This window comes from Anser anser (genome assembly GCF_964211835.1).
Source record: "Anser anser genome assembly, chromosome: 20".
NCBI classification, from domain to species: Eukaryota; Metazoa; Chordata; class Aves; order Anseriformes; family Anatidae; genus Anser; species Anser anser.
The window spans coordinates 10,754,559-10,779,386 of NC_139741.1; the positions used below are offsets into that span (position 1 = coordinate 10,754,559).

The 24,828-nt window shown below is 44.1% G+C and overlaps 1 protein-coding gene across 2 annotated transcripts in view; it reads left to right on the plus strand.

Annotated features, from left to right (window-relative positions):
• GALNT17 (polypeptide N-acetylgalactosaminyltransferase 17) overlaps positions 1-24,828 on the plus strand; it is a 208,433-nt gene that overhangs the window by 121,727 nt on the left and 61,878 nt on the right. For both annotated transcript variants that reach the window (XM_083806492.1, XM_083806491.1), the window contains exon 6: positions 11,940-12,057. In XM_083806492.1, coding sequence (XP_083662618.1) covers positions 11,940-12,057 — 118 coding nt within the window. The remainder of the gene's footprint in view (positions 1-11,939; positions 12,058-24,828) is intronic.

Genomic DNA, 24,828 nt, shown 5'->3' on the forward strand with positions numbered 1-24,828 from the left:
CTATGGGAGGAAATGCTCAGAGCCTTAAAATTTCATTGGGGTGTTGAATGCACCTGGGACTGGATGTGATTACTGCTTTTGAAGCTGTTGGCTCAAAGTTGCCTGACCCTTAAATAGACAGTTTGGTTAAATCCCTTCGTAAATACCAGGACACTTGATTTGTGGTTGGGTAGATCTACTCTAATCCAAATGGAGGTGAATCCAAAACTGCTTCTGCACCTCTGAATTTCCTCACCTGGCAATCATCTTTACTGACCTTGCTTTTACATTTTGATATAGTTCTTCCCATTATTCATTTTTCTTTTCTATCTGCTTCGCTCAGTGTTTAAAATAAACCCCAAACCCCGAGAAATGAGAATGACATTTACTATTAAATGCTGGAGGCACAAAATGTATCTGTTATATTTCTCAGGAATTGTGCTTCTGTGCTGTGGATGCGTGAAGGGTAAGATAAACCTGAGAGTTGCCCTCCCTACGAATCAGCTCGTATCAAGTAGTTGTCAAAATAAATGCATTACTCAGCTTCTTTGAGGTGCTTACAGGGCTATTTCGGTGCACTCTCATTTACCCACAAAGTGAAACTGCTCCATCTGTCAATAACCATTACTTACGTCCCTATTCTTAGTAACAGCCTATAGTGAAAGCAAACATGTTTGCCCAAATTCTGTCTGCAGAAATATCCATGAAATTCCCAATAACTTCTGTCTCCTGAATCTTTAACTTCAGCATCCATTACAGCAATATATCTGAAAGCAATGTGGACCTGTGCAAAACTAATTTGTAGTGAAGAGCTCAATCATCAGCCAATGCAGACTTCTGATAGTGCCTTTAGTTTAGTATTTAGGAGGAATTTAGGTTTAGGAGGTACTTCTGTGTGTCTGAAGGAAACTAGGGCCAGTACGTGATGTGGTTCCATTGTAGGTTTGAGAGTGACTGCAAAATGACTGTCCAGTGGAAGAGGTGCTGGGTGCCTGCCTTCACGAGCACAGCTCTGTGTAATGATGGCATTCGTCTTTCACTGCTCTGTCATTTACATTATGTCTTAGGGACCAGCAGAGGCAGGGACTTGCACTCTGTTCCTAGCTGAAAAGGGAATTAACTCGACGTTGTGACAGCTCATAGGGCGGTTTCATTTGCGTGTCTGTCCCCAGATGCATCGTTTTGGCTTGCAGCATCTTTGTTACAGGCAATGATCCATAGCAAGAGAGGACTCTACCTTGGCTTCTGGTTTTGGTTTGAGTGGTCAGAGTTCAGAGTAAGAATACCGTTTCAGCCATAAACAGGGTAGGTTTGTTCTAGAGTGATGCTCACATTCATAATCAAAGAGCCCATCTTCATATTATCGCCACCTTTTCAAAGACAGTTTAACTGTAGAATTGTAGTTTTTTCCATCTTCCATTTAGTAGTTACTTGAAGCATATTTTAAACCTGAGGAGGAGTACTCTGGTGTAAGCGCTGCCTTGGAGAACGCTTTTTGGTTTTGTGTGATTAGTCATGAACGCCTTCCTTGTGATTTTGTGTATCTTCATCATAAAAGGGCAAATGTTAGGAAGAACTTCTTCACTGAAAGGGTTGTTAGGCATTGGAATGGACTGCCCAGGGAGGTGGTTGAGTCACCATCCCTGGAGGTCTTTAAAAGACGTTTAGATGTAGAGCTTAGCGATATGGTTTAGTGTAGGACTTGTTAGTGTTAGGGCTGAGGTTGGACTAGATGATCTTGGAGGTCTCTTCCAACCTAGACGATTCTGTGATTCTGTGAAAAAGTAGCTGCACGGTCAGGATGGAACCATCCCATGTGTGGCATCTCCCTTCTGAAAGTCTCAGCTTAGACTGGTCTGTATACGTGCATATCAGTGCGGATGTGGGTGGTGCCACAGCCTCCCCCAGCTGCGTCTTTAAGAAGAAAGCAGTTGTGGCTTGTTTTTCTGCACTGAGCTCATTCCTCTTGGTGCCTCTGTGTGAGGAGCAGCTGAGTGCAGGGCCCCTGAGGAGTGTTTGCTGTGACATGGTAGGCTGGTGAGTTGATAGGGTTGTGCTGACTTTCATGTCCTAGGCCAGGACACGACATGCTGCCTAAGTCTTGGTTTGGGTCCTGAAGGAGTCTGCAGCAACTCAGACCTTCAGGCCCTGCTTTAACCAGGCACGCCCTGTTGCTGAGTTGGGCTGGGAGTAGCATCTGAAGCAAGCGAGAAATTTGTTTACCTGTGAAATTTGTTCCTGTGATTTTTCTGCTAGGTGGAGAGGAGGAACATGACTGAAAGTCAGCCACTTTGCTGCCCTTGAGAAAAAATATATTCACGCTAAAAAAGAAAAGTAAATAACGTGTTCCTGTTAAGTGCCTGTTAGTTATACATATTACATCTAAAAGTAATTATCATTTAATTAGCAGTCTAGCGACAGTGGAAGGAGATGAAGTTACAGTTGCATTGCATTTATTGCCAATAGCAAGCAAAGGGACGTGCTCTTGGCAAAGCAGCTCCTGCAGGAGCCATTCGGACCTGCTGCTCACTGAGCGCGAGCAGCTCCGGGCACCTGAACCTGCGGGGGGCTGCAGTGCGCAGGACGGTGGGGACCCAGCAGTGGTACCCAAATGTACCTGTTGCAAGTTTACCGTCACTGATGCCTACTTTTTCCACAAGGGATTAGTTGTTCCCATTTGAAAACCCGTGGGATTAGGATTAGGTGCCGGATGAGGTGAGCATGTGCAGCCTGACACACAAACTCTGGCCTCCATCTCGGGTACTTTTAAGTATAAGAATTTCCTCTTTTTTCTTCCATTTCTCCTGCACCAAACATTATGTTCTAATAAATCAGGTGTTGGAAATGCCAAAAGATCATGTGCTGAAGTGAATAAAGAACAAGAAGTCTTTCAGCTTTATGCAGTTGAGACCAAGCCTTAGTCTGTCCTCATGTCACTGTGATTTCCAAAGTGGTGCAAATGCAAGTCCCTGTGTCTAGAACTACCTAAAAATATTGTCTTGAAAAACTGGAAAATGGTTTAAAAGTGTTTGCTGCCTAGCTCTGTGTGTTAAATCTAAGTGTTTTGGAGAACTGATGAAGACGTCTCCTATTCTGCTCTGCCCAGTGAGGTGGATTTTGGTCCCTGCCAATTAGCAGAAAAGAGGTTTTAAACTTCTTCTAGTGAAACTTTGAAGCTAGTTCCTGATGTTGCCCTGGGGAGTTCTGCATCTCTAGCATGGAATAAATAGGTCTGATTTGCAAATACAAACACTACCCTTTTAATGAAAAGTTCACGTGAGACTGAAAATCCTGAATAAGCTGTTCAGGAGGGCGCTTCCCACTTGCATTGAAGAGGCAAGTGATAGTCGATAGCAGGAAAAGACTGTGACCTTCTCTTGATTAATCTTTAAAGGTGCGTGCTCACTGTACCTACCGTGTGTTAAGTAGTAACAGCTTTCCCGTGCATGGCATGGTGATGCACAGTGTGGGGAAGAGATTGGGGAGTGATTTACTCTCACCTCCCAGCTCAGATTAAAATTTCAAGCTGCTTTGTTTTGCTAGAATTTTACCTCATGCTGGTTAGCATGTTTTAACTAACGAGATATAAGAAAGCATCTATTTTCCTAGGGCAGACAAGGCTTTGTTGCTTAGCTCCTGGGTTTGATAGCAAGATGTACTTTGTCTGGATGCTCTCAGTGCAAGTAAAACATAACAGCAAGTTCCATATCTGCTTTGAGTGTAAGACCTCCAGGGGACCAGTCATTTAGGAAAAGTAAAAACAGGTTAACTAAATTCTGCGCCTTTCTGACTCTTCATCCATGCTAATCTGTGCTCCCTTGTATTCCGTGTTGATGTGCAATAGCTTTCCAGACAGGGAAAGTACTTTTCATGCTATCTTTTACATATTTTTCAGTGGTTTCCAATACAAGCTAATATATATGTGAAAATCATGCTTTGTTTTATCTCATCCTCCAAGTCTGAGACTGTGGCCTCTCCTGTATAACTGTCCCTAATAAATCACTATGAGGGATCACTATTATTTTGCCCAGTTCTGCCTTTATGGATAAATGGGTGACCATAAACTGATGTTTACAGGCATGCAGTTGTGCTACAGTGGCTTGTGGGAAAGCGTCTTTCCCCATGCCCTAGGCTCACCAGTGCAGGCCAGGGGCTTTGCACCAAGTGTAAAAGACTGGGTTTCCCCCAGGCGTCTGTCTCTGTGCTGCCTCCAGCAATAGCTCTGCAACTGCCATTAAATCAGCTAAAATGAAGAACCATCTTTTAAGTTTATCCCAAGGGAGAATCTTGTAATAGTAATGATTTCCTCAGAACCATTCCTGAACAGATACTGAGTCCCATTTGAGGGGTAATTATCAAATTAACCTTCTCCAAGGTGGCTTCTTCAGTGCTTGTACTCAGGTTTGCCATTTTTAGGCTCAAAACCACACACCTCAAACACTGTGGTGCAGCATTGCTCCCTGTGCAGACAGCTCAGAGAAGAGCCCAAACGTGCTTGTGCTCGTAAAGCTTCATGGCCCCAGGCGAGGATCATTCCCATGTCGCAGACATTGGTCCAGAAGGGTTTCTCAGGGGTGGTTTCTTCTACTGGGGTCCCTACAAGACCACTGTGGGAGATGGTTGGACAGCCGGCACGTGGCCTAAAAGTCTTCTGCTTCCACGTGGCTGTGGAAATGGGGTTAAGTACATGGGGCCTGCGGGTTAAAGCTTTCACCTGGCCTCTCTGACCTGGCACACCATGGTGTCGTTCAGGCTTCTGCCTCATTCAGTGTGGGTGATGTTTGTAAAAGGGTAGATAAATGGCATTTAGTTAAGTTCTTAAATGTTTTGAGGGCAACTGAGGTGCTGCTTCTCCTTTGCAGAAGGTAAAGGGCAGAGGGTTGGGAGTGCAGGGACCATGGTGCTGGTAGGTGGGCTTCAGTGTTGGCGTTAGTCAAAATCTCTGCAAGCAAACAGTGCTGATCCAGGTGAGGGAGATGTTTGGGGCTGGAGTTAGAATTCATATGAAAAAAATACGTACAGCTGGGGACTGTTATTACCTGCACATGAGCAGCCGTATTTTGACAGCCTATAGCAGCATGCATGTCTGCAGGAAAAGCCCTAATGAAAGTGCTGGAGAAAATGGGAGCATGGAGGTGGGTGTTCAGCAGGCATGCAGTGACATCAAGTGTTGGGACATCCTCGTTTTTTGTAAAATAAGCAAGGAAGGAAAATGCTTTTAGATGATGACCTTGGCAGCATTTTTTTTTTCTCCTGCAGAGGAAATTCTACAGTTGAGTTACAGTCCTGAACCTTGGACGTGTAATAGTAATCTGCTTTATGCTCACATGCTGTATCTTAACACACCTTGGGCACGGTCAGGGCGTGCATGCTGCTTTCGTTGCTGCTGGTGGCCTAAAGCAAGGCTTGAAGCAGAAAACCGTGCGCACAGTTCCTTACTTGTAAGGTTATTATCTACCAGTGCTTTTCTCACCATAGGTTGCTTAAATGTGGGAGGGGTCCGGTATGTGTAACAACAGTGGTAGATAATTCAGCAACTTGAATGCAGAAGTCACTAAAGTGATTTATTAAATGCTTTCTCTCAAGACCTTGTAGGTATTCTACTCATCTGATAGATGAGGTACAGAGAAGTTCAATGATTTCCCTGAGATCGCAGGGTGTGTCACTTCTTGACGTGGAAATCAGAGCAGGCATACAACAGCGACAAAGTCAGATGTATCTTGAGCAAGGTCACAGACGTTGTAGACATAATAGATATTTTCAAAAATACAGAGTTTTCATAGCTTCTGTGTCATTAGAAGTTAAAGTCGTATTAATCTCCAATAAATTCAGGAAAGGCATTCAATCTAGCATCTCTTTTATGTGGTATCTCTTATTTTTAATTTGTTTCACAGATTCAGTAGTACTTAGCAACAGTGGGAAAATAAACCCATTCGAAACAGACAATTAAACAAGGTCACTGGGGCAGGGAAGCTAGAATTATTCAAGAAACAACTATTGCAGATGCCATCCTGGGAATAATATTAAGCAAGGTACGCTGCTGTGGGCTACAGTGTCTTTCCTTCCTAGAAATTTTATTGCACTCTCTTGAAAGACATTCAGCTTTTATCTGCCCACACCATTACACAGGCAGCGAAGGGAAGCTGAGAGCCTGGCTCCTGCCTGACTCTGCATCTGCACTTAGATGCCCCTCCATGGGAGGCAGAAACAATATATATTTCTCCTTCGGAGAGGCACTTCATCTGTGACATTGGTTTCCGGGCTGTTGTGATCAGCATCTTGCCCTTGCACTGGTGCGCTGTTGTTGGTCCCCTCCCGCAGCTGCCCTGGCACTGCAGCACCTCCATTACTGCAAACTTCTTGAATTAATTATCTGAAGTTCATTGTTAAAGCAAATGCTGGCTCTATAGCAGGCATGCAGGCCACGTCTGCCCTGTGTGTTTTCTTTTTGGAGAAGATGGAGCAAGGGGAAGGGGTGAGATGGGCACTGGATCTTTTGCATGGCTGTTGTACTTGCGGGGAGGAGGCTGGGGAGGACAGTTCCACTCATCCTTGTACCCGCTACTGCCTCCTGGAAGTGGCCGAGCCCTTTCTGAGGACAGGGAAGGCAGAGCAAAGCATGGGGGGGGGGGGTAGGGCCAGGCTGGGGACAGAAGGGGGCAGCCCTTCGCTGGAGAGGCCTGGCCAGGTTTGCCTTTGGGCCTGTGTTTTGTTCTGCCCGGCCCCACCACCGCTCCCGCACCACAGGAGCTGTCCTGCTCTGCTGCGGTCTCGTTGCAGAGAAGAACAGGGTCACTTCCAGCGCTGGGCTGTGCCCGAGCCCATCCTGTCACAGCCTCACCACCCTCGTCCCCAGAGCAGCTCCCAAGGGTTTTGAACAGTCACTAGCTCGAATGCGACTGAAGGCCGGGCTTGTTGTTTTACCATTCACTTCTAACTCGTTCAGTTCCTCTCTTCCATTTCTGACTGTTCCCCAGCCCCAAGTGACCAGAATTTTCCTCTGTGACCTTGCTGTAAGACATTGCAGGTCCCCATGAGACCGGCGTGTTGCCTGGGGACGCCCCAGGGTGGCACTTGGGGCGCTCAGCAGAGATGCTGCTCCTCCGGCACCCCTGATGGTCCCGCAGCATCCAGACTGGGCCCAGTACCGCCTGGCGGCCTGGGGTCACTGTAGGCTGTAGTCACCTCGTGGCTGGACAGTGCCCAGGCCACAGTTCGCTGCCAGAGCAGAGAGTTTTGTACGGCCTCTGCCCACAGAGCTCTGCTGCCCATGGGCAGGAGGTTGGGCACACGGGAGCTGAAGGGATTAACCCGGTTTTATGACCAGAGGGGTCGATTCTTAATGCCGCATCATTGTATTTTATTTCCACACACGTATTCTCTTGCTATAAACCTTTGTGTTATACATCTTGGTCTTTATTCTACAATACGTTCACCATCCCGCAAATTAAGAAACATAGAGGTGTACAGCACTGACAGTCTTTTTTTGTTTGAAAATTGGGTTCTTAATTTCATCTGGGGCCAAAAGAAAATTGCTTTATCACAGATTGCCATGTAAAATAAGTAACGATCGTGTTCTCCTTAACCCTGGTGTACTCAGGGAAATAATTCGCAGGCTACTATTGGAAGCTATGTGCTTAATTTCACCAAATTTGATGATTTAACTTAAATTTTCTACATGTTATGAGTCTGTTTTCAGCTCTTCTGAGGCAGATGTGATGACTGCTGGGTGGTCAGTGTGGGATCCAGGTGTAAATCCAGTGCAGGACTGGGGGTGAGATCCGAGCTGATGCTCCTCAACTGGTAAGTTGAGGCCACAAGCTCAGGGTCTCCCCGTATTTCCTGCTGAGATGCTGGATCCCACCAGTGACTGACCGCCAGCTGAAACGTGGAGCTGCAGAAGAGGAGAATTGTACGTAGTTTGGACAAGTCTGAAACCTCAAGATGCAAGTGAAAATGTTTGAGTTTAGTGCATTAAATGAGGAATGGCAAGTTTGGGAGATGTTAATGAAAAATTACATCTTTCTAGGCATGTAAAGTACCATCGCAGATGTGCTACATGTGGTGCCGTGTCTCCTAAAGGTATGGGATTGTGTTGTTGAAGGTAGAGCAGCTCCATGAATGATATTTATTAAAAACAGTGGCACTTTAATGGAAACCAGACACCCCAGCAAATTCTTAAAGCATGTTCTCAGTCTTCCTGTACTCAATGGTACGACCACTAATTATTTTTTTAATATCTTTTTTCTACATATTTTATAACTTTCGCTTTAGCATAAAATTGGAAGCAAAATCCAATTGTGTAGGAAAATTAATTTCCTTGAATTGAAGAAGCAATCTACTTGAGACTTTTTAATCATTAGATGGTAACTGTGCACTAAAGAAAGGAAGACCATTAAAGTAACTTAATAGACTAGGATAAACGTTTTCCCCTGTATGTTCTTCATCTTTATTTAGAGATTCATGCTGAGGATATTTCATAAAAGCTGTTCTTCTTGACCTTTTGTCACTTGCTGTATAGAAGAGCCAACAGAAAAAACGGCAAGGAACTAACGCTGTGGATTTTTGGTTACAAAACCAGTGATTCTGCTAAACATCTCTGTTCATCCTTTTCTGCCAATTTCTGCTTTTCCTTTCTCATTAAAGAAAAAACAGCTATCGGGACAAATAAATGCATTGAGCCGAGCTGAGCTGTGTGATTTTTAAAAACAAACTGTGTTAATGCTTTTAATTAAGGGGCAGAGGAACAAGAGGCTTTATCAGCTCTTTGTCTGCAGGCCATAATTTCATTGTGGATGGGCTATCTATTATTGTAAACGTCCACCTTTTTGAAGGATTTACTACAAAATCAAATGGTGTTTTTATTTAAATTGTTGAGCGCCGCATGATTCCTCATTTATTTAATATGGAGGCATTGTTACAAAGAAGAATGTAGCACTTAATTTGTATTGCTTGAGGGATCTCAGATCCGCTCGGGAGCGCTGCTTTGCATGCTTCATGGTTATCGTTTGTTGAAAACAGAGTGTGCAGGAAAATGAAGAAGAAAATGTGAAGGTGAAGTTGCAAAATCCCCATCAGGCTGTTTCTGTAAGCATTTTAGGAAGGATGAGTGACTCTCTGGTCTACAAAGAGAAGGAGTGTTGCAAAATAATGACAAAAAAAACCATTCTTGTGTGGCAGTCTAGGGCAGGAGTGGACAGTTTGGGGAACTTCTTTTTCACAGTCCTTTAAATTTGTGCTTTACAAAGCTGATAACAGCATGGCCAGCTCCTGGAACCGGTGGCTTTTCAAATGTTGTGGGTAACTGAAAAATAAGATTATTTTATTTGTAATGATTAAAAAACAAACAAAAACCACGCTCAGTTTTGTTTTTGCCAAGAGGTTAGGTTTTTGTTGTTAAATGACTGTGGCATGCCCTCGCAGTGAGAGCATGGGGCTCTCCATCCCTACCAGGTCAGGCTTTGTGGCTGGTGTCTGGTCTCTGGGGTACAGGTCCCGTGCACGGCTGTTGAGGGGTGTCTGGTTCAGAAAACCTTGCTCACCTGGTGGTGAGCTCCCAGAGATCTAAATGATGGAGTCAGAAATGCAGATTTATTTGGCTGAAAACTTTGTTTTTTTTCCTGTCAGCGTGACTGGAGAAGTCAAAGGTCCCTGTGTCCACCGCATCTGTTCCCCATGGAGGGGACAGGCTGGGTTGTTCCTGCTCAGTGTAAAACCAGAGACACTTAGCTTCTATTTAATTCCAGCAGGTAATGTAGGATAATGGAGCTATTACATTTGGCATCTCTAACGTGGTTATCATTTTAGAAAGAATTGTTTCTGCTAATGGCAGTTAACTTGCTACAAATAAAGCAATAGAATTGAAATCTTAAGTACTAGAGTGGCAGCAAACCATGAAACATTACACCGCTTATTGGAGGGAAGGCCGAGCGGGCTGTCAGGGAAGAAATCTATTGAAAAAAAAACACCTCAGATGGATTCTGATGCTAACTAATTTAATATGGCAACAGCATTTAGCTGTTGTACCAGTCTATCAAAAGTATTAAAATGCCTATAAATAATAATACTTAAGTGGCTAGAACTCTTCATCCGAGGAGCTCTGGGGTTTCGCAGGGACAAGCGTGGCTGGCTGTTGGCGGAGCCGTGGCGAGGCCCCTGCGGGGTTATCGCATGCTGCAGCCACCTGCGTGCACCAGGGTCCCCCAAAGGCTGCTGTAGGAGTTACAGGCGTGTTGGGCAGCATGGGTCTGATCCTCTCCATCCGTAACCCACGTCGGGGTGGGTTTGAGGGCACTTTCCTCCTTTGTGGTCGCTAAGTGCTTGGTTCAGCCTTGAGTGTGCCTCAGGGTGTGGACAACCCATGAACTGTGCTTTGAGCCAGGAATTTGAGGCCATCATTAAAATATGCCATCCTGTTGCCGTGTTTCTACCTCAGAATCCAATTTCCTCCAGAAAGCATGCATTTCTAAGTAGCCTGAGATTCCCAGAGACATGGGCTACCATTTATGTTAAGTCCTGGAAGTGTTCCCCAGGTAGCACAAAGTGGGCGTCCTCAGGCAAGGAGCTGCAGAGATGATGGCCCTCCTGTCCTGCACAGGGCTTTGTTTGCTCAGGGTAGGCAGGAGGGATCCTGAGAAAATAGCAGTACCTTGGCATGGCTCACCTGCAGAATTCGTCATCTCCTCCCTGCTGATCCCTTCAAGTGGATCTTTGTTTTTTATCCTGACAGCATGGATTCAAATGAAAGCAGGTTAAAGGGGCAAATGGTTTTTATATTTCTATTTTAGTACAGAAAATATCCCGGGGGGTAAACTCTCCACATACCATAACCACAACAGATTAGTGTATCCCCAGGCAGCAAGGGTATAATGATACGGTTTTGTTCAGTGCCATGCTCTGTAGCAAAGCGTAATTTTATGGAGAGGGTCACAAGTGTTTAACTGCTCACAAAATACCCCAAACATGATCTCAGCTTGTGGAAATCAGAACAGCATCCTCATCTCTGGGAAGCTGTATCAGATGGAGATCTGACGAGCGCTTTGCAAGGTAACGAGGGAGGGACGGTGCGTGTGCATGTGACAGCAGGGGTGGTTAGTAAACACAGCCATCTACTGTGTCCTTGAAATTGCATAGTTATTATAAATTAACCCCTGACACTGAGTTTTCTCTCAGTCTTTCTGCTTATTACACTGATGTCATCAGTGCTGGTAGTACTGCTCTCATTTTCCTTTGTTATTTTCCTTGGCTGGACTTGCTTGACTTGCTTTCCTTACCTTGCTTGGGCTGCTCCTGCAGAGGTAGGGCTGAGCAGCACTGTTAGCTGGAGGGCATGAGGGTTCACAGGGTAAATGTGAAAACTTCCTCACGCTAACCTAGAGCACCGTAGATAGCACTGTAACTGAGCAAAAGACACAGCAATGATTTTGTAAACAGTTGCCCTCAGTTTTTGAAGAATTTGCTTCTGCGTCACTCTTGTTGATAGCTGGTGTTGATAGCTGGTGGATAAAGATCTGAAGTAGAAACTTCATTTCACAAATACTAGTGTCCGTGCTGAAGTTGACTGTGTTCCTAGACATGCTAGAAGAAAGTAAAAGGAAGGAAATACCAATATTTTATTTCCTTCACAACTTCCAAAGAAGTTGTGCCCTTGCTCACAGACATAGCAAGATGTTTGTGACAGAGCAAAGACCTGAAGACTTTTCAGTAATTTAATCCTAGAAAAACTCTTTCTCCACTCTGTACATATTGAAGCAAACTTGCATTTCGGACAATTACGTTGCTGTGATGAGATAATGTCTCCAAATGCACAGAGCTCACTCATTGCTGCAGAGTCCCTGCGATCACTGATGTCGGGGGTACGTGGAGCCAACGGGAGCTTTGCAGAAATCAGCCCTTGGTCCACTAAAAATTAGAAAATGTCAATAATCTGTTCCATTTTTGTTGTTTTTCTTTTCATACAGGACACCAGCGATGATTGGTTGCTCCTTTGTTGTGCACAGGAAGTTCTTTGGAGAGATTGGGCTCCTCGATCCTGGGATGGATGTGTATGGAGGAGAGAACATAGAGCTCGGCATCAAGGTTTGTCATACACCTGCGAGAAAAAAATGTACCCAGCATTATTTAAGGAATCAAAAGCAACGCTTTAACAAGTTAACATACACAGTTGCTAGAACGCTTCAGGGGAACTGAGCATTGACTTGATTTATAGCATTTTAAATTTAAAGGGGAATATGATTTGGTTTTAGGGGTGAGTGCAATTTATTTATTTTTTTCCTGGGATGCTTATCTGTGTGACTTCATGCAAAAAGCTACTGAGATGAAATGGCATGCTAACACAAACAGGCCCCAGTCAAGCTGTCACACTGGTTACTCTAAGTTACAGTTCTCTTAAATATCAGGAAAAAGATGGTGCTATTTTGTCACGAGAACAGTCTTAGGGAGGCTGGTGGGACTCTTGTGAGTATCTCAAGAAGACATGATGCCTGAAAATATTTTACAGGCATTTCACAGCTGCAAATAAAATATGTTCATAAACAGGCAAAATGTGCTTTTAAAAGTGAAACATTAATAGCCACATTTTCAGAGCTGTCTCAGTAAATCCATACAGACATTCGTTGTTACGGCATCTACTGTGACAACATCACTTGATTACTATGTACAGTATTAGATGTGGTTTAGCGATTTGAGTGTTTACATACAGTGAAGTGATTCATAAGCAATGAATTCAATGTTCAGAAGCAACATGGGATGGCAAAGCCTATGGAGATTTTTCCAGGCATGGTTTAGAGCACAGCACTTGTACGTTAACAAGCTGATAGGGAGAGACTTGAGACTTATAGCTGGAAAATTGAATTGACTCTGGTGGTGTAAAAATGAAAAATCATTGTTCAGTTCATAGATTTACCAAAGGATATTTGCTTTGCTGGCAAATCAAAAGAAACTTTAAAAATCTATTGTTATTGGCTACAGAGAGCAATAATCTCATTTAAACAAGGGAATAGAAATTAAAGGCTTTAAATATGCCACATAGCTCTTCCCCTTATGAAGTAATTATTGTACATCATCATGCAGCTTGCTTCCTGGGTCTAGAGAGATCCAGCTCCAAACAAAGCTTCTCTTGTGACTATTCTTATTTGTTTGTCTATGGGATTTTTTTAATATCATCATTGTAGAACTAGCCTTCTCACAATTAGTAATTCAACCCATCTGTTAGGTTTTGGGGGAATTTCATGGAAGATTGGCTTCTTAACTAGAAAAATAAGATGGATATCTCAGGGACAACTGATGAACATATGTCCTCTTCTTTTTCACATGCTGAACTTTTTAGAAGAAATATGTAATAAACATCCTTTTGGAAAAAGATAATCCCTCTCTTCCCCAGTGACTCTTCCAGGCTTCCGTTTCCAACCCATATGTTTCACTGCTGTTTGCACACCCATGTGTTGTGTGTTCTGGTCAAGGCTTTAAAAACATTGGTGGTTCTGACAGCTGAAGTACCTAGGAATTCTACCTTGTAAGGTTGTTTAAACAGTAGATTTTCAAAGATTCCTGAGCTATGCAAAAAAATCTTGCATCTCAGTGCAAGTGTCTTATGTGGGCAACCAAGAGCTCTGTCCCATTTCATATGCATTAATATGTGTTGGCCATTGTGTAGGTAGGTCAGGTAGCTCTTACGGAGTGAGCGTTCTGTAGATGGTGTGTTTAAGATTGCCAGATATTTCAAGTTCCGCTTTACAATAAAAATTCAGTTATAGTTTACCCAAGGCTAGTTGTTGGTTGTATAAGGAAAGAATCATTACAAATTTGAACAGATGTCAGGTCTCAGATGGATTTATCTGTTTCTAATAGTCCTGTTGTACACAAGCTGCCAGCCCTTCCTCACAAGCTTGCAACTTGCCATCGCTGGCTCTCCAGCAGCCATCTCACGTTACCGGTAACATGGGACTCTTTATATTCAGATGGAACCTTTAAAAAAAATTATTCATGCAGTATTGAGGCTTTTTGTGCTTTTCTGTTCGTTTGTTTTGGCTGTTTAATTGCTGGCTGTAGTTGGAAAAGCAGTTCGGTGGTTCCTGGTTTGTTTTAGAGATTTTTAGATGAAAATATTTACAGAAAATATTTATTTTCCTTTTGATGGTGATACAAATTCTATTCTGAGAATCATGTGGCATTTTAAAAACATAATATTCTTGTATTACAAAAAATGCTCAAAGAACAAAAAATGAGATAATAAACCCGTTGAGGCTATGAGAACAAAATTGAAAAATTACAGCGTTTCAGGCAAAAACACAAGCCAGCTGTATTACAGTAAAATTAAAGGTAAGTAATCTGAATAACAAACTGAAATAAATAACTGAGGAGGTTGGGCGGTCCTAACCTAGAAGGATGGCCCAACCGCATGCTAAGCAAGACACTCATTTTGTAAATATGCTTTGCATATTCTAAAATAAGCTGTATCTACATATAGTGAAATATATGGGCCATGTGCTTCTTTTGGTTGCTGATTTCAGTCAGCTCAATGAGAATATTTCTACGTGAGCCACTTAGAAAAACAAAACCCCATTACTCACATTCTCAAGGTAGCTCAGGGCTTGCTGCTCTCCCTTACGTGCCGGGGAGCGTCCTTGGGTTTCTCAGATAATAATAATAATAAAGCCATTAAGCGTGTTGTTGCCCTAGGCAAATTCTTGTTCTGCTCATGGGGTAGCTTTGGCCCTGACAAGGGGAACATGTTGTTCTTTGTATTATTGTATTTTCTTTTATCACACTGGAGTGTCTCCAGAAGGTTGTGCTTATTCTCCTCCTCTTGTCCCTGATGTCCACTACTTCACTTCCTGAGGCAGAATCGACTCTAATTCCCTTTTTCTTGGCAGAGAGCACAGAAATGTTTGCTAAGCAAGGCAGTGTAGGCTAATATTTCAACTGAGAGATTTTCAATGCATTTTCTTTTTCTAAAGTGTGCCTTGCAATCAAATTATAACAGTGCTGGATCAGTCTTATTGCAGTGACAGCCACAAGGACCAAGCGTTTGATCAGCCTGTTCCTGAGTTCATAACTCCCCACGGCAAAGTGTTTGCGGAAATCTTGTCCTCGTGCCGAGCTGGTGACTGGGCACAGATGCTGGTACAGCTGCTGGAGCCTCGGTGTATGGAGACTTTAATCTCATGGTAGTGCACTGGCTTTTAACTTTTTGAAATTTCAGTATGGTAGGGACTTGGCACTTGGGACTGAGTCTCCCAGTTGCATTGGTGGAAGAAAAAACTCTAGTCCTGGTGCAAGGCATCTATAGCTTTCATGCACTCTCACTTCTGTTCAGAAGGGGCTAGGAAACACGAACATCTCTTGAAAAATTGCCATGGCCCTGGTGACTGACCTGCTCTTGGTCTTGCCATAGAAGCACATTTTGCCAGGGCTCGCTGAGCTCCCACCACCTGTCCCGGGAGCACGCGGGTACTGTGGACCTGTCCCCTGCTCCAGGCCCACCTCCTTCTCTTGGGCTCAGAAATACCAGCCTGCTCTCCCTGAACAAGCTTTCATCCACCTTTGTTAACCCATTGCTGTACTGAGCAGATTTCTCCTCTGATTTTATGAATCCGGCACTCAATTCCCATGGCTTGAAAGTGATGATGTTGCTCAGGGTCCCCACAACTCCATCTGTGAATTTTGGCAATTCTCTGACAGTTTCTGCTCCTTTCATCAGAAGTTTTTATTTTATTTTAAACCTGTTTGTAGCTCTGGCTTTTAGTGACTGTGTGACTAAGCAGGAAGACTGCTTTTGCGGCATGTCACGCTTTTTCTCTGCACAGAGGGTTTCGTGGATTTTCATGGTTGGTCACAGACATTCGCTAAAGATGCTCCGTAAAATTGCACGTGTCTATTTGAATAAAGATGCAAAAGGCTATTGCGTGACTGTTGCCATGATTTCGAAGTCTGGGATGGGTTACAAGGTTGTTTTCAGAGGATGTTGTGCTACTGTCATGCATTGCTAATTAAACTCATTTGAGTTGTCTTTTAGAGATTAATTTAATCAATAAAGATATTATTACTCCTTTGATGGTATCATTTGTACGAATTGTCACTTGAAGAAAGCAATTAACTGAGAATGCTTATTAGCTGATCCATCCCACACCTTATTTGTGTAGTAAGAATCGATTATTGAATTCATTAAGAAAAGCACAATTCAGGGATCCCTTTGAGGTTTAATGACTGACTCAAGCCATGTTTTATTATGAATGTTAAATTGTCTGAAGTTTGGGTTGGGTCTTTAAAAACTGTTCCAGAGGAGAAGAACATTGTGCCCCCTTGTATCCCAGATTTTTTTCCCCCAGATTTGTCATCTACCTTCATCAGGCCATTCTCCTGGTGCCACCAAGCCAACAGTTGCGTCTATGGAGCAGGCAGAGTTTCATATATTTGTGTAGCTGTAAGGGCTGGAAATATTGAGCTTGGGGAAGCAAATGGGAGCGGTGAGGGCACTGAGCATTTTGTTGTTATTGGTGATTTCTTTAATAATCAGACTCTCATCCTGCAGCTGCTCAGGCACGTACGTGACCTCATTGCACTGGCAGTGACATTGATCCTTTCCCAGAGGGTACCATGCCTGTGCACCCTTTGGTCTTTCAGAAACCCTTAAAATAGATGAAATAACATTTTAATGGTACAAATCTCTTGTGTTCGTTTCATCCATGAAGGAGCCCATTTTGTTTATACAAGTACAATTATTCATATGTTGAAATGTTGAGAGGGTCAGGCCCTCAGATGAAAAAAAAAGAAAAAAAGCCATCAAATAGTTATATTTAGACTGCACAAGGGAGCTTGACTCTTCTTGCATTCAGAAAATCAAATCCTTCTTTTCCTGCATACGTTTTCCATAATATTATGTTACATCTTTTTGTTACAAAGAATGAAGGTAGGATATTTACAGCAAGCATTTCTTCTGGCATCCATGGCTTTGTGGGGTCCGGGATGACATGTGGAGGAAGGGCAACCTGTACCCAGCCTTATGGGAGGCAGGAAATTTCCCCCATGGGATGGCGGGTGGGAGCAGAGGAAGGATGTCAGGGCAGGGCCCTGAGTCAGGAGAAAGCAGCTTTGACTTTCTTTTTTTTTTTTTTTTTTTTTTTAAATTAAATATTTGAGAACAGGCTTACTGTCCCAGCCTGACTGGGAACACAGGCTTCCCACATCTTTCTCTGATATTGTGCAGATCCCTGAAATGGAGATTGTTAGTTGTGAGTGTAATGGAGAGCACATAAAAGGATGGATATTTGGGCAGGTTTTTACTTGAACAAACCTAATATTGAAATTGTTATTGCCTGTCATCAAAGTGTAAAAACTATTCCCGGTTAGGGTAGAATTTATTTGTATAACACCAACCAAACACACAGACACCCAATATCAGGTGTCATGTTTTGACTCTGCGATGTGTGCTACTTCTGTCATTCCAAATGCGTTTTGCAGGGGCTTTTTCTTTGATCATCTTCAAATGCCTCTCTCTTTCAGTTCTTCTGATTAATATATTAAAGCTTGGGTGCAGACAGAGATAACTGGTGGTAGGCAGCACCTGAAATCCTTTTTTCACCGCCCTGTCCATCAGCGTGGGTGTGAATTACAGCGTTTCTCCGGTGCCTGTCACGTCTGCTGGCTTCACCAGCCGCCGCGTGAGGCTTGCAGGATGCAGTGCTTGGTGGGATCTGGCAGATCTGTGCTGATACATGGTTACGTTTGTTATCTCTCTGAAAAATAGGAGGCTGAAAAGCATGTAATTTATTCATAAGGCTTTATTAGGCTTGTGAGGGTTTGCTGAGATGCAGTAGTTAGGGTTGAATCAAGTTGCTCATGATGTGCAGGGTTTTTTTTCCCCTGTCTGCACCTACCTTTGCTGAGGCTGAATTAGTCATGAAATTATACACGTGGCAGTGAATGGTATTTTTGGAAAGTGTGGGGGCAAATTGGCCCAGACTTCTGAGGGAAGGACTTTCAGGTAGGGTTTGCTGCAAGATGCCTCCCGGGCTTTATTTGTGGTGGGTTACGGGAGGTGTCAGCACGTCAGCGGACTCGCGTTTCTGGGTGCCAGGAAAGAGGATGTCCCTGTGACTAGTGGAATGCTTTGGGGTAAAATCACCAGCTATCAGTTGCCTACGTGGGGGGGTTGTACTGCTCAAATATCCCCTCTTCTGAAATCCCTGAGGATTGCTGCTGAGGAACTGTGAACTTCATGATGTTGGTTGGATGCAGATAGTGCAGATGAAGCCCCCGTAGTGGGGGGATGCTCAGGTGGGGCCTTTAGCAGGAGGGGAAGGGGACGAAGCTCCAGGCTCACCTACAAGGGTAAGAGATCTTGGAGCTAGGGCAGGACCTGGTTTGAAAAGGGGGGAGCCCGGGGGGCTAAACCTCGGTGAGAGTAATGGGAAGGGGCATCTAAGGCAGGGGAAGTTTTGTTTTACAGACATAGGAGCTGTGGTTGGCCCAGCCCGGTCTGCACAATGAAGCTGAGCGTGGAGTTGGATTGTGTCTCCTGCCTTGGTTTCTAGGTTTCTAAGCACAAAAAAGCCTCTCTGTGGCTTGGAGCAGCCGTGGCAGAATGGTTTGATGCAGGCTATCACAGATCTGCCTATGGCTTTCCAAGACCCCAGAGACTCCTGCAGTGTAGGAAGCGTTTAAAGAAGAAACACAGAGAGAGAGAAAAAAAACAAACCCACCAACAATATGAACTTAAGACTAGCTTTTAAAAAGTACTTTATCAGTCAGGCACTGAAATCCACTTAGAAATTGGGGCTTAAGGCTCTTTCCAAATGAAAATCGAGTTAACTTGGAACAAAGTAAGAGGCAGAGTAGAACTGACCTTGGTAAAGGTCTTAGAAATGTAGCTTCAGAAATAGCAATATAGCAGCAATACATTACCTTTGTGTATGGCCACAGTCTGTTTATTTGTACCTGTATCCCTGCTAGGGAAGTTGATTTTGCTCTTCAGAGTGATTGTTGTGTGGTTGGAAGAAATATTTCCACCATTGAACAATATCCAATCACTGCATGCATTTATTTTAAGAGCAGAAATCAGTACAAGTATGACTTCAGATCCTATGTTTGGCATTTTAGTTGTCAGCTCAGTATTTACTGTTGGTGCTTGAAAATGCTTTATAAAAAGCTCCGGTGTAGTTTTCCAAACTGGTAAAATGCTTTTCATCAAAGCTATCTCCATGGAAATGGAGCCATATTTTGATTATTTTCTAAACAGGCTATAACCCTCTGCACCGGGAGCCGGGGAGCAGCTCTGCTCTGGCAGCCGTCAGCACCTGGGCGCTTTATAGCTATCCCTCCTTGGGAAGGGAAATTGCAGGCAGGCAGCCGCAGAGCTCCTGTCTCTCTCTTTCCTCTTGATAGAGAATGATTTGTCATCCCTGCCTGTTACCCACTGACAGATGGGGAAAGGTAGAGGAGGGGGGAAGGGACCGCTGTTTTCACCCCCAGTTGATTCTAGATTTTTACTGACAAGTTGGTTTTTAGGCCAGGAAGACACCGATCATCTTTGCTGGGAAAGATGATAACTCTTCGTGGGCAATAGGCTGTGTATTGTGGTTGAGATTCACTGGTGGATGAAGAAACCCATTTTAGGACTCAGCCATGCCTTATCTTCACTTGAAACAGGCAGATGTCAGCTATTTACTGATTTTTCACAGGATCGATGTGTGCCTTTGGCAAGCAGTAGTTAGAGATCTGCCAGACCTTGGTTTAACACGCTGGGCTGGAGGTGGAGTCCACCCTGTCCATCCTGGGCCTAGGCAGGGAAAACCAGACGTGAAGAGCAGGCACAGCACCACAGTGGCTAAAGGGGCTGCGGAGGTTCACGGAGCCCAGCAGTGTGGGTTATTCGTGCTTCTGGGAGGGGCTCAGAGGGGCTAGTCTTTGGCCCCACTCGGCTCCTCCTTAGCAGAGCCTTCCCATGTTGTTTCTTCCACTGAATTTATTGTAACGGGATTTCTTGTAACAGATGTTGTCTGGTGAGGTTGCTCCAGGAGCTCCTCAAGCCCAGGTGCTCACAGCCCTGCCCACATCCAGGCTGGGGGCATCAGACACCTCCAGTACCCCAAAGACAGGTTGATTTTTTCCATCGCATGCTGCATTCACTCTCAGTCTGTATTTTCACTCTTTTCTGCGTGTTGCTCAAGGGGTGCAACCATTCCTGGCCGCGTTCCCTCAATATTCTGTGTGGGGACACCTGAACCCCTCTAGGCATGGAGCAGTACCTGCAGCACAGTGTGACCCCACTTTCCTGTAGCAGGAGTGATGCATTGGCTGGCTGGGCAGGGACACTGAAATATGGGATCCAGGTTGCGCCTCTCGGGTATTCATCAAATCATCAGGCATTTTAAGGACTGTGTGACCCAGGGGCTTGTTGGCAGTCGCTGTTGGGTGTTGTGTCTGGGAGGTAACGGGGTTGGCATAGGTGAAGCCATCAGGCTTGGCATAATTGTGTTTTGGATTTCACCCTCTGTTCTTGCACAGAAATAAATTACTTAACTCCTCTATCAGCAATGGGCATGAGAGCTAAAAAAGGATTCCCTTACCATTTAAACTGACATATTCTCCTCTGTACCACAAGACATGTTGGGTTGCTTCTTTATGAGCCTTCTGGGCCCTGCTGAGTGGAAGCAGCCTGGGACATCCCTTTCCATCCTCCCTTCCCTGGCTGCGGTCACGTTTCCAGCACTGAGCCCTCATTAATGTGGGGGATGATGCATGAGCCAGAGCAGTCCTGGCGCTGAGCGCCTGGCGGCTGCAATTCACTCAGGAATTGCTGAGATGCAGCAAAGTTGGACCCCCTGAAAGCCAGTTTTTTAACATCGCTCCCTGGAGAACAACTGTCCTTTAAGTATTTCTGGGTGCTTGAAACAATAACTGTCTGAAATCTGCTTTCTCCTTTCACTCATTGCTATACAAGGTGAGCAGCAGCACGTTTACTCTGTGCATGTGCCTACGATGTCTGGGGTATAAATTACCCTATAAAACAAAAAACAGGCTCGTCTCTTCCTAAAAACCAACTCCAAGCCAAACTGAACTTTGTCTTTTCACAAAAAGCATGCTTGGGAAATGCCAAGAGAAAATTTGACATGAAATTACGTGCCAATAAATGAGGCTCATATTAAACTGAGATGAGAAATGTTTTTTTTTTCATCCCATTATATTCATAAAGCTTTCAGAAAGCTCCCTGTTCATCATGAGTGCAAAGGCAAGGTTATTTTTTTCTTTTTGTCTGTCCTTTCTTATGAGAAAGCCTGACTTGTGATGCGCTTTCTGGGACTGTGGGACACGCTGGTCTCTTCCCTACCTCATCCAGAGCCATGGAGCTGATTTTATTACTCTCACCAGTCTCTGGTGAGGTGGTAGCGTCAGACCTTGGAGCGGTCCAGTCTTGTCATCACTGTGCTTTGGTTTTGTTTTTTTTCCCCAAGGCTAAGGCTCTCTCTCCACTGATTACAGGTTTCTCCTAGGCCTGAGGATTGTTCCTGTTGAAAATGTTATCGCTGCTGTTACACTCTTGAGATTTTCAGCCAAAAAGCTTGTAGTTAGAAGTTCCTGACCAGCTTTTAGTGTGTTCAGTGTCTCGGTAAGGCTTTGCAGTCATCCTCTCTCAAGGACTTTCAGGTCAAACTTGATGGTTTTTACAAACAAAAATGCTGTTTTCTGAGAGCCCCTGCTGCAGTTGCAATCTCGGCTCCGAGAGCAGTTCCAGCCGTATTTCGTGTTCATCTGGGCTCCTCAGAGACACAAAGCGCAGCTGGAAGGCAGCTGACAGCCTGATGGGTGATGGCAAGGAATGGCAACTGCTCTGCATTTCCATGTGTGTGTCAGTCCCGGCTCTGCTGAATCAGCAGAAGATAATAGCAACAACAGTGGCATAAATGACCAATTGTTGCCCTGGCCATGTAGCAATGCCAGCTTCTTTCCCAAATTAAGGAAGCCCTCTCTACCAGGAACTCCCCGGCCTCCTGCAAGTGTACTTGAAACATCCCAATTTTGCTGGAAGACCCTGTGTGTCCTCTTGGACTCCCCCTTGAACATCCAAATCCATTTGAGGTCGGTATCCTACTCTTTGGGATTGCTTTATATCATTTTCTTATGTCAGCTTTTGGCCAGGTTTGACGGATTTTTCCATGTTAGTCACCTGTTTCTCCAAGAAATTCAGCCCAGCATGTTCGTATGCCAGTCACCTGCCTCCTGACCTTTTGCTTTTCGGTGTTACTGGGTAGGATTTGCTGCTGTGCTGTCACAAGCTCCAGCAAGCAGAGAGTACAAAGCAGACGTAAAACACTTAATAGGGATGGTAACACTTGGTACACGATCATGCCCAGCTCCAGAGCTTTGCAGAAAGCCCTGGAAGATCTCTGCCTCTGGCCCATTGTGTTGTATCCAGCCAATGGCTTGCTTTGCTCAGAAAAAATCCCATATACTCAAGCTTCCTTTGCTTGTTTTACCATATTCAAGTTAGCTCTTATACGTGTGAAGCTTGACTGGGGTAGGAATTGCATTGTCTTGTGTTGGGAAAAGATGTTGATGTCTTTGGGCTCTGCCAGCATTAATGACAATGGTGAGAATGATCAGCTTGTTTGGTCATCTGCTCAGATCGGTTGGTTTAGTTTTTCTGCTGCTTTTTCAGTTCCTGCAGCCTTGAGTGACTGCATCAATGTGGTGGGGGAATGGGGACACAAAATTCCCAGCAAAATTCAGTGAGAACTAATCATTTATCTCCTTCAGTTATTCGAGAAGATCTTCTCTTTCCTCTTGTGACAAGCAAGAACCTGGTGCTGGATTACATCTCTTGATGTGCTATCGCTTGAGACTTGTCCTGTGCATCACTGAGAGTAACAGTGGAAATAACCAGACATGATTTATGTTTCCCAGCGCATTTATCCTTCAGTCTGGTGTGTCCTTGTGATGCTCAATGGAAACTGCAGAGGTGGTGCTCTGTGGGACTCATTTTGAACAGCATTCACAGTCAGAGCTCCCTGTAAAGTGAATACTACCACAGCAGTGAACTTTCTGGCTTCCCCGTGGTGTATTTATTATTCATAGCAAGACAATTGCCTCATAGATGATCTAATCACTATGATGCAGTGCTGCTGTAATGCCTAAAGGGTAGTTAACACCAGTAACACTGCACGCAGTTTTCATTTGTCTCCTTGACTTCAGGGTTTTCCCAGGAGTCCAAGGGCAACGGAAAGCGTCGCAGCTTGACCTCCACACCGCAAGCTGGTATTAAGCTGTCAGCCAAATCCCATCCTCAAATTCTGTAAGGGTTCAGGTGTTTGACCAAAGCTTCCTTGGCTTTGCATAAGAACTCAGTCACTGAGGTATGAGATCCCGTGGAACGAAGGTATATATTTGGGTTTTTTTTGTTTTTTTTTTTTTGTTTGTTTGTTTTTTTTTTTCTGCACTAGGGATTTTAGCAATTCTTTCAGCATCCAGTTTCTCCCTGAACTGTTTAGAAGCAGCCAGTACAGGAAGCCGGTGAGGCCAATCATGGAGTAAAATGAAATTCCACCTTTGACTACCCAGGCTGTGATCCAGCAAAGCACTTAACTTTTAAGGACCTGGGAAGTCCTCTTAATTCCTATGGCATTATTGCTCCTGCTTAAATGTAAGTGCTTCTTAAGTGCGTTTCTGGATTGGGACTTTCTAGAGTTGAACTTGAGCCATAAGGGTTAATTTTGCAAAATGAAATATGCAGCCTTATTTTATTGGAGGAAAGTGTTTTTTTCCTCATCATTTATTTTTTTGCCCTCCAAACAATTCTTTCATTTTACGAGCTAATTAACTCATCTAGCTTTAAAATATAAGTGCATCCTTCTTGGATTTTGTCATGTGTCACCACCTTCTAGAGAGTTATTATATCTTATTTGCACAGAAGATACTGGGAGAAGACACTGGGAAGTAAACTAACCTGTTCATTGAATAAATTTATATCTAAAGCTGCAGTAACAAAACTATTATTTCATATTCGTCTACAGACACGAAATATGTATTAATTAACCAAAGTACTGCTAGTGGGCATATGCAAATGAAGTGGCATCAATCAAGCCAAGATCCCTTTCTTTTGCATTTTTACTTTATGGAGAAGTACTTCTTTGTGCTGACTGTAGTTCCTCAGTATCAGATCTGTGCCTTAAAGCTCAGTGCTAGGACCAAAAAGAGAAAGAATCAGAATTTCCTAGCGCTGCAGAAACCACTGCAAATAATGCAGTTTATAATGAAGAATTCATATGTAATCCCATAGAGGAGATAACAGTCTAGATCTGCCTCAGGCACAAAGAACCCAAGTTTATTTTCACAGAATGGGTATTTCATTCTGTCAAAGCCGTAGAGTTAAACAGAGGGGGACAATTAGAGATGAATTCACATTTGGACTAAATATATCTAACTTAATGACAAAATAGGAGTTCTAAGTCTATGGCTCAGCTTTTCCGAGTCTGAAGGTGATAGCAATGCCTGGAGCAGCACGTAACAAGGTCTCCCACACTGGCCTGCCAAGTGTTTTCTTTAGAAGGAAAATGGTCCTTCCTGTCCCCAGGGTGCCAGCTGCCGGGACATCGGGTGCTTCAATGTGAGGAGGGGTGCTGGGGATGCTCCTGGTACGCCAGCCCTTCAGTATTTCAGGTCTTTGCCCAGCGTTTTGCCCATCTGCAAACAGTGGAAGGTGGGTACCTCTCTGCAGGAGCAGGAAGGGCGCTAGTCTCATTGCTGAGCCACAGAGCATAGTAGCCTGCCTCCACTATGTCTTTTATCTTACTTATTGCTTTGGTGTCATTCAAATATTGATTGTGTCAAGGGCTTATCAGTGTTTTTATAACT